The 10,676-nt window shown below is 43.9% G+C and overlaps 1 protein-coding gene across 1 annotated transcript; it reads right to left on the bottom strand.

Annotated features, from left to right (window-relative positions):
• Positions 1-454: 454 nt before the first annotated feature.
• LOC130489986 (olfactory receptor 10A4-like) lies at positions 455-1,402 on the bottom strand. The gene has a single exon (XM_056863775.1). It carries the CDS (start codon positions 1,400-1,402, stop codon positions 455-457), a length of 948 nt encoding a protein of 315 aa, XP_056719753.1.
• Between the last annotated feature and the right edge of the window lie 9,274 nt (positions 1,403-10,676).

Below are 10,676 nucleotides of genomic sequence, written 5' to 3'. Positions count from 1 at the left end.
ATAAAGCAATATTATTATTTTTAGCTTACAATATTGATCCTGGATAGCATTATTATTTTAAACAACACAAAAGGGGGGGAATCAGGTTCCTTTATGCAGAGGACATTCAGAAGAAGAAGAAGAGTTGTTTTTTATACCCCAATTTTCTCTACCTGTTTAAAGGAGACTTAAAGGAGCTTACAATTGCCTTCCCTTCCTCTCCCCACAACAGACACCTTGTTAGATAGGTGAGGCTGAGAGAGTTTGAAGAGAACTGTGACTAGCCCAAGGTCACCCAGCAGGCTTCATGTGAAGGAGTGGGGAAACCAATCTGGTTCACCAGAATAGAGTCCACCACTCATGTGGAGGAGTGGGGAATCAAACCTAGTTCTCCAGATTGGAGCCCATCTCTCTTAACCGCTACACCATGGTTGCGTCATTCTTCAATAGCTCAAGATCTTCATGTCTCTCAAGGCTATAATTGGAAACCTACTGTCTTCCACAGGGCAGCTTTCACTTCCTTGTTTCTTAGGCAGTATATCATGGGATTCACCATGGGGGTAACCATTGTGTAGAAAAGGGATAGAACTTTATCATTCTCTGAACTGCCACTGGATTGGGGGCACAGATACACTGTCATGGCAGAGCCATAGAACAGAGTCACCACCAGAAGGTGGGAAGAGCATGTGGAGATAGCCTTCTGCCTGCTTTCAGATGAGCTCATCCTCACCACAGCAGCAATGATATGAGCATATGAAATGAGGATTAGCATGAATGGAGCAATGATGATGACCACAGTGATAATCAACATAGCCATTTCTATCTGGGAAGTGTCAGCACAAACCAGCCTCAGCACAGGGGGAATATCACAGAAGAAGTGATTGATTTCATTAGGTCCACAGAATGGAGAAGAAAAGGTCAATGTGGTCTGAACAGAGGAAACTGGAAAGCCACTCATCCAAGATCCAACAACCAGCAGGGTACACGAACATTTGTCCATGATGGCCATGTACCTCAGAGGGTGACACACGGCCACATAGCGATCATAGGCCATAGCACCTAGGATGTAACACTCTGCACAGCCCAGAAGCAGGAAAAAACACATCTGGACCGCACAACCAGTAAAGGAGATCTTATTGTTCCCAGTGACATAACTCGTCAATATCCTGGGCATGGTGATGGAGCTATAGCAAAGTTCCATGAAAGAAAGGTTCCGAAGGAAGAAATACATGGGTGTCTGAAGGGCTGGGTTGGACAGTGTGAGGAAAACAATGAGGCCATTTCCGAGCAGGGTCATGGTATAGATGGTCAAGCAGAGAATAAAAAACAGCAGTTCTAGTAATGGACTTCCTGAAAATCCCAGGATGTGAAACACAGACACATGAGTGTTATTTCCAAGTGCTGCCTTCATCTGATTATTCATCTGCAAAGTCTAGAGATACTTCAAGTGGACACTTCAAGCTAGAAAACAGAAGAACTAGAAAGTGGTCAGTCACCAGGACACAAGCTGAAAGAAGGTCCTGAACATGGCAGTTTAGGGTCATTGAGGAGAGATTTAAAGTTATGAGTCAACACTAGGCTCTTGCTAAAGAAAATCAGCCACTAGCAAGAGCGCCTCTACACAATAGGACAAAAACAGTGATGGGGGTCAGAACCATTAATAAAGGCTTTTGGGTCAAGCCTGCCCAATCGTTTGAGAAACTTGTAGCATTGCTGAGGGCTACGGATCTCCTATTTCTTTGTTTTATTTCCAGTTCCAGTTTGATTGAAGAAGGATCTTGAAATAGGAAGGTATTACAAGTGAGCAGGGAAAAAAATCAACTTGTGCCCCCTTTCCAGTTTAGCATGGATGTTTATTCAGACCCAAGCCAATAATACAAATTTTCATTTCAGCTACTGTGACTAGTCCTATTTTCCAAATCAAAAATATTTTTTAAAAGACTTATTTTATTTTATTTTTATTGTCACATCCCCAGTTAATCTTACATTATCTGCCAAAGTAGGCCTCATGGCTAATCGTTGAATCCTAGTCCAAACATCAAGTGCTATGGAGTCAAAAGGCAGCCTTAGTTGCCAAGCGAATTATCTTGCAGCACTGGATATCCTGTTTTCTCCCTCTGTGGGTGATTGGGTCAATGATTTGTTATGTTAGATCTCTGTGTAAGGGAGAAGAAGAGTTGGTTTTTATACCCCAAGTTTAACTACCTTTAAGGAGATTCAAACTGGCTTACAATTGCCTTCCCTTCCTCTCCCCACAACAGACACCTTGTGAGGTAGGTGGGCTGTGTGAGTTGGGAAAGAACTGAGACTAGCCCAAGGTCACCCAGCAGGATGCATGTGGAAGAGTGGAGAAACCAACCCAGTTCACCAGAGTCCGCTGCTCATGTGGAGGAATGGGGGATCAAATCCGGTTCTCCAGATTAGAATCCACTGCTCTTAACCATTACAACACACTGTACAACAGACAAGAAGCTAAGTTCCATCTGGCAATATTTCCAGTGAAAATTGGAGGTGGGGAAGTCCATCATGTGTAGAGCTAACACAATGTTTGGGAAACATCAAGCATAGAAGGAATGAAATGGAAAATTTTACTGGTTTATGCTGTATTAATGAATCTCAATCTGGCTGCTTGACCCTCTCTCATGGCCAACAGGGTCCCTTGAGTTGGATCCAGCCAGTTATTCCACTCAGTCTCACTCAATTCCCTTTCATAATCCAGCCCCCATCCCACATGGCTTTTGTATATGAGTCCCATGATCCCTGGCTTAGCCCTTTTTGGTAGTCAAAGTCACCTTCCATTATGGCCATCAAATAAGAAAGCAGGGGGCATGGATGAAATTATGCCCTTGCTGGCATCAATAGCAACACATTGGCTCAATGGCGCTAGTCAGGACTCTAGTTTAGAATTCCCAGCTTCTGGGCCATCATCACGGACACATTTTCGAATGAAAACCATGTGAAATTATTCATTCAAAAATGTATGACTTTAAACAAATGAACCTCTTATATGGTCTCTGTCTTCCTTTTTATGCAAAAAGGCAGTAAAAAAGACAATGAAACAGTACACCACCCTCTTCCAGTTTGCAGCAAGGAGTGAAATATTGATAAATGCTGGTAGGATTTTTCACTACTCTTCAAGCAATGCAAGCTAATTCCCTTCTCCCATTGCTCACCTGACTGAAAAAGCAGCAAGAGTAAACCAGGAGCATCCTCCTCAGACAGACAGCGTGGTGTAGTAACAAGAAGCATTGGAATCATTTCACTAGATTGTCATATGATTCCTTCCACTCCTTTCTTTGTTATTTAGGGCTAATAGGAAAGCATCATTCTGTTCTTTTTTGTCAGATCGTTCAATTTTTAATTTTTAAGGACGTAAAATTAATAAATCCCTCTGCAAACCCTTGTAAATTTGTAAATCCCTGTGGATTAAGGTTATGCTTCTGGAGACCAATTAAGTGGCTGTGTTATGTTATGTACCTGTGTGAAAAAGAAAGAGCTGGCAATCAGCCAGTCTATCTGAGCATCTACTGCCAAGTGCTAGCATAAGCCCTTGGCATCTAGAACTTTTCTGTAGACATTGTAACTCTAAGGATCATCTATACCTGTATGGGGAAGGCAGAGCAACTAATCAGAGCATCTACTTAAGTGAGCAGCTGCCTACCAAAGAGAAATCTGCTCGATCCTGTCCACATCCTTTTTGAAGCGAGGCCTCCAGAACTGCACACAATACTCCAGGTGCGGCCTGACTAATGCAGTGTACAGTGGAACTATGACATCTTGCAAAAGTGAGCCATACAGAGTGAGCCATTACCCCTGACTAAGGGGCCTTAGGTAAACTGTCCAATCCCAACTAGATCAGCTGAATTAAGTTGCTGTCAATGCAGAATGAGTCAATCACTATCTTGAAGGGTGACTGGAGTGCCAGTGTGCTAGACATTGCAAGATGTCATAGTTCCGCTGTACAATGTATTGTTCAGGCTGGACCTGGAGTATTGTAAGAAAACCATTGAGAACTGTAAGAAAAACAGAATCCCATTTCCCAAGATCGACGAAAAAGAGCTGAATGACACGGAGAATCTGAACGACTGTCACATATTCAGAGGAGATAGTGGCCTAACTGTCATGCATTTCCCACTATTCAACAAAGTCAACTACCCAGGTAACTTTGGAAGAGGGTTGATAGGGGGCATAATGTCCCAATATTAGATTTGTTGGGTCGTCTTGTTGCCCACTGTTGGCTTGTGGAGCTCATTCCAATCAAGTCTACTGTGCAATGTTGGAATTGTGAACTCAAGCAAGATGGTGGCTTCTGGAGAAGAAAAAATAGCTAGTTTTGATTCAGGAGATTCCCACACAGGGATTTTGCCTCATGTGGCCAGTGAGATGTTCTGGGTTTTTTGGGGGGGAAGTCTCCACACAACATTCTGAATATGTCACGTGGGGCTTCTCTGGTTTCCCCCCTTAAGTCAGAGCAAAGAAAAATCTTCTTTGTTCCAACTAAAAGGGGAAATGGTGGGGTGGTTATGGGCAGAGCCTCTATGTGAAAGTCATACCTGCAGCCAATCAATGGTGGAGAGATTAGTGCTAATCTCCACCTTCTGTTATATCTTTAGGGATGGAAAGGGTCATTAATGGAGGCAGTAGTGGTCACAGTTTATTAGAATTCCACAGCCAACTAACAGAACAGGCCTCAACTAGGCCTCAGTAGCTAACTCTTCCTCCATGGTTCACATGACCTGAGCCTCTGCTTTCTAGAGAGGCCTTAGGAGTTGCCCTTAAAGCACCAGTAACAATACATCACACCTTCAAAATGACAGAGCAGACTCTAGAAAAGGGGAATGGCTTTTTTTCAGATTCTTGCTGTCCCCCTTCTCCAGAGTCCGGAGAAAGGGGACACCATGGATTTCTTTCACTCCAGAGAAGGGAGGCAGCATGGATCTGAAATAAATCCACATCACCCATCTTCTTCCGACTCTGGAGAAGGGGGTGTCATGGATTTCTTTAAGATCTGCGCTGCTGGCCTTCTCTGGAGTCTGGAGAAGGGGGGTAGGGTGGATTTCTTTCAGATCCACACTACCCCCCTTCTGTGGACTTTGGTGTGGATCTGAAAGATCCAGTTTTTCAGGTTCTGGTATTTTTTGAGTTTATTAACCCATTTTTTAAAATAAATAAATAAATAAAATCCAGGTTTTTTGGATTTTTGAAAAAATTGTGGGTTTGATAAACCCACCAAATACAGAAAAAATGGTGCACACCCCTAGTTGCCAGGCTAAGAGGCCTCAGTGGGATATTTCATTCCCTTAGTGTTTCTGTATCAATATGACAGAGGGGCTAGGACAGCAGTCAGCAGCATGGGGGTCAAGTAGGGTTGCCAGCTCTGAGTGCGGAAAAACCTTGAGATTTTGAGGGTACAGACTGAGGAGGGCAGGGGTTGGGGAGGAGATGGACTTCAATGGGGTATAGTGCCATAGAATCCACCTACCACAGTAGCCATTTTCTCTAGGTGAACCAATCAGTTGTAATTCCAGGAGATCTCCAGACACCACTTGGAGGTTGGCAACCCCAGGGTAGAGTGTGCAGCGGGCTCCCCACCCATCTCCATCCCACTTGCTGCCACTTCCACAGCAGGGGCACCATTTTGCATCACTATGTAGAATGCACCTCAGATTAACTTCCAAGTAAATAGTCATTAAGGAGAGCTGAGCATGTGAGATCCACAGTAATGTTGTATTACTTTACTTTTTTATTTTCAGAACGAATCACACAATACAATGACCAGTATTCCACATTCAAGAGGAATTATACCGTGAAGAAATTGAAAAGTTCCTCATTGCTGCCCAGAAAAATGTCAATGTTTGGCAAAAGATTGTGGAAGAGATCAAGCGTACTGTGGGTTCACAACGCGCTTAAGCAAATGCCTTCTATTTTAACCATTGCTTAAAAGCTGGGCTGTACAACCGAGGTGGGGGAGGGGCTTTCTTTTGTGCTATTTTTTTTAAAAAAAACAAAGCATACGGCCAATCATCATCTGTGTGGTTCAGTTTCAAGCATGCATTAAACAATCACAGTCAAAAGGAAGTTCCGTGACCAAAGAGGTTGGAAAAATATGTCACTGTAAACACTGGAAATGTTTGCAGGCCATATCTCCAACCCTCTGGTTCATGAATTGTCACAGGGATACACCTATGCCATGTTATATGTAAAATCCACACAATGGAACACAGTGTCTGCTGGCCCTCAGTTCTACTCCATTTCATCGACCATAAACTGTAGTTTTGGTCAGATACACCATCTGTCACTATGCAGCATTTCAGATCTACTGTTAAAATGTTACTTGCTTGCCTTGGGCTTCTGAGCACCTTTTCCAAAGCTCTCCAGTGAGAAGAAAAATCCTAGCAAAAGAAGGAACAAATCAAGATCACTGACACGTAAATGATTTTTATACCCTTTTACTGTGTCTTTGTGGGCATAACCAGCGGTGTTCTTACCCAGCAGTCAGAGAGCCAGCATGGTGTAGTGCTTAAGAGCGGTGGACTCTAATCTGGAGAACCGGGTTTGATTCCCCACTCCTTGTCAGGCCTTTGCTGTTAGCAGGAGTAAAGGCTCTTGACATAGGTAGGCCAGTTTCTGGCTACACGTCAATTCCCTGGTTCCCATGCCTGTAAACTCTGTGTACAGTTTCACTCATCTTGTTTTTGCTACTTTTGCTCCTGGAGCTGAAAGTCCTCGTCCCTTTCTCGCCACTTCCGAGTCTGGTGCAATCCCGTACCCCACAGGGGTGGTTCCTTGAAATCCCCCGTTGCTCCCATCCGAGAGCCAACTGTAAGATCCCAGTCCTCTCCCAGCAAGACGGAGCCCACTCCCTGCCGCCGCCGGGTAGTAACATGTGGAGGCTCCCACGGTCGAGGCGACTCCGGCCAAAGCCGCGGATGAACATCCGAAAGTAGGGGCACCGCTCTGTCCGTGCACTGAGACCGCGGTTGCTCCAACGGCAACTTGGGTGCCTCCTCCGGCTTTTCCGGTGGCTTTGGTTCCTCGTCCGGTACCTTGGGGTCCTCCAGGTCTTGGTCAGGAACTCGCGTGGTATCGGGCACTTTGGTATCCAGAGCTTCACCCATGGTGGTGGGGAGAACACGGCACTGCAGCCCGAAAATGGATTACCAGTCTAATGTCAGGATCAGGTGTCTGTCCTTAGCATCCCATAAGCAAACTCATCCAGACAGGTAGCTCTGAAGCAGTAATAGTTTATTAGGAGCCAAAAGACAGATTAAAGGGCTGACTGCCTACAGGCAAGTGAGGCTGGTAATGGCGAAACATAGACAGGTTACAAGCTTAAAAGCATTACAGGCTGTGAAAGTAAACAAGACTAAGCAGCACCGAGATAGGCGATTCCCAGGAAGGAAGACTAAACATCAGCACAGCACATGAGCAGCAGACTCTAATCTGGTGAACTGGGTAGGTTTCTGCGCTCCTACACATGAGGCCAGCTGGGTGACCTTGGGCCAGTCACAGTTGTCTTAGAGCTCTCTCAGCCTCACCTACCCCTCAGTGTCTGTTGTGTGGAGAGGAAAGGAAGGAGATTGTAAGGTGGTTTGATTCTCCTTAAAAGGTAGAGAAAAACCATCTCTTCTTCTTCTTTGCTCTGGAGCTCCTCCTCACTGGTTATCCCCTGACCATAATTTTTCCTAAAACCAAATGTATGAATATGTCCTATGAGCTTTGGCGAATTCTAGGTGCTAGTTGGAGGTCCTCTATGGATATGAAGGGCACATTTCCATCAAGAATAAGAGCAAGGACTAACTATCCACATGCCAAAGAGGAAAACACACTTGCTTAGTAACATTTAGGGCTTTTTATCTAAAAAAAAAGGAAAAGGATAATTTAATAATTGAAAGGTGATAGAACCCTGAGTAATTCTGATAGCAAGGTAGACTTTTCTGCATTTTCCGCCCAGCTGTTGCACAGGGAAGGTAAACTAGATGGGTTTTATGAATCCCAGAGATTCTTTCTGTGACACTAAGCAGATACTTATCTGGAATGTTATGAAACCACTCTGGAAGAGAGGAGTAACAAGCCGCATGTTACCCTGTTAGTTATGGACCCTAGTTAGAAATAAGCCTGTCTCAGTCGTTTACCAAGTTTGTGATTTCTGAATAAACTCACTTTGTTTAGTCCTTAATCAGACTCAGGATCATTCTTAAGAAAAACTCCACAAAAATATTTGGGGAAAAGAGATGTCCCTGATTTTCTCCAGTGAGCCATAATTCCAATAATAAATTTTACATCAGTCCACGTTGTGTACAGCAGGGAGAAAATACCACAGGAATGACCACACAAACATAGTTAGTGATGGGGTGAGGGCAGAAGGCAGGGTTGATGAGAGGTTTGGAAAGAGAGGTTTGGAGTAGCATGACGAACCTGTATGGGAACAAGGGATGAGTCCAGGTTACAACCTTTATCTGGAAACTACAGCCAGGGAAAGCCCCTGAGCCTGACGTGGTCACAGCTGCAGTTCTTCTTTATGAAACTGGATGCTGTGCCCAGTTCCAGGCCCCCATTTTTACACTGCAAAACAACTCAGGCAAAATGCCTACACCCTTGCACCAAGCCATTGTTATATTCATCCATTAAAAACTGGAAACTATTTAATCCATAGAGTTGGCAACCTCCGATTGTGGAAGTCAGAACTTTCCGGCAGAGCATTGTGATGTAAATGCCGGGGGGGGGGGGGAATGCCGGAATTCGGGATCGTTGTCATTTAAAAATCACACATTGGCCTCTTGTAACTCGGTCAGTGGCAACATCACAGATTACAAGGGACAACCTGAAATAGCGATCAGTGTAGGAGTTGACCCATTCCTTCCTACCCCCACCCCCCGCCGGTCTTTAGAAGCTCATCCAGAATTGATTAAAAAAAAAAAGAATTGCTCAATTTCTGATGCGCTGTAACACTCTCTTGCCAAAAACAACTACTTCCAAGGTTTTGTAATAGTTTTTTAAAGAAATCTGTACTCCCCCACCCCACTGTTTGACAGAGTTATAAGGGGAAAACTTCAAGATTTACATTCCACTGAGCGAGCAACATCTAGAGGTGAGACAGAGCGAAGCAGCATCATGGACAAAGTGGGCGTGGTTGGGCGGAGGGGGGGCCGGTGAGTCATGAGATGAGTGAAGGGGGAAGGACAAGAGGACAGAGGTAAGCGGTGCATAATACTGCGTGGTTTTTCCCATGAAAAAACAGAACCACTTAGGGATAGAGGGGGAAGGTCCGCAGCCATGAAAAATTATTTTAAATCGGTTTTTTTTTATCCACGGCAAAATAGAAGCAAAATCTACCATGAAAAATGCCCCTTAGACTTTCAAAATAACCTTTCGGTTTCAAGAAGACTTTGGTCAAGAACAACAGCGACATCTACGGGATTATTGGTTTGCTGCATTCTCACTGTCAATCTAGATGTCAATCTGGAATTTGTATCAAGGATAACAAAACAAATTGGGATTGATGATCATCATACCACAAAACTGATTTGAACCAGTTACAAAAGTAAAACGTATCAGCTAAATGCTTAAATGACGGAGGGCAGATTTTGCCCTTATGAGTAAATGCAAGGAAAATGGTGTCAGTCATTTGATCTATTTTAATAGCTCATTTGATGATGAAGTTGTATCAACTGGCATAGCTCCTGTTGAGCTCATTATGAAGTCTGGCCAGATTACTTTGATATCTCTTTCTCTTAACTGTTCCTCTTAAATCTAGAAATGCTGTTCCTCAAAGTAAGCATGACTTTGTGTTAGCTTGTGGGTTGAATGATGAGATAATTAATCCATCTCCTTTCCCTCTCTGTAAGACAATATTTACTTAATCATGTACCTGTTAATTTCCTTGAAATATATTAACATTACAAATACTGTATTTAGCTTCTTCTTTTTTTTTTGTATTTAGTAAAAGCATTTGTAACATTTCCTTTTTGGTCTGATTTCTGACTCAAGGGTACCTGGGAAACAGGCTCAGCAGTTCTACCAGGCAAAAATGTGAAAGGCAAAAACGTCAGCTTTGACCACCAAAAAGTCTGTGCAGGACATCATGAGACATGCATGGACAAAAGTCATGTGGTATGGAGGCTGTAATAAGGAGAGGAATTGGCTACGATTGCATGAAAGAACTAAGCAAGGTGTAGTGGTTACGAGTGGTGGACTCTAATCTGGAGAAGTGGGTTTGATTCCGCACTCCTCCACATGAGCGGAGGTGTCTGTTGTGGGGAGAGGAAGGGAAGGAGATTGTAAGCCATTTTGATTCTCCTTAAAAGGTAGAGAAAATTGGCATATAAAAACCAACTCGTCCTCCTCTTTCTCCTCTTTCTCCTCCTCCTCCTCCTCCTCCTCCTCCTTCCTCCCAACCCAGTGGCTCTCAGGGGCCATTTCAGAATAGGAAAGTTTAAAGCCCCACTTTCCCCACACGCCATAGTCCCAACCCAAATTCGGGCCCCACGTTCAAGGAAATCAAGCATTTCACTCACAGACCCCATTAATCTAATGAATCTGGGGACATACTGCAGAAATGTGTTTCATTTGGAGTCACATCATTGTTCTCTCCAGGTCAGTACTGTCTGCCCTGACTGCCAACAACTCTTTAGAGTCTCAGGTAGAGGTCTTTTGTTTTGCTTTCATCATTTGCTACCTGATCCTCGTGGACTGAA

The sequence above is a fragment of the Euleptes europaea genome, chromosome 18 (genome assembly GCF_029931775.1).
Source record: "Euleptes europaea isolate rEulEur1 chromosome 18, rEulEur1.hap1, whole genome shotgun sequence".
Classification (NCBI taxonomy): domain Eukaryota; kingdom Metazoa; phylum Chordata; class Lepidosauria; order Squamata; family Sphaerodactylidae; genus Euleptes; species Euleptes europaea.
Note: the sequence above shows the minus strand (reverse complement) of the source record. Positions and strands in the feature narration are given on the sequence as shown.

What these genes read in the sequence shown, in the direction of transcription:
- LOC130489986 (XM_056863775.1), bottom strand. Translation starts at nt 1,402, where the DNA reads ATGAATAATCAGATGAAGGCAGCACTTGGAAATAACACTCATGTGTCT.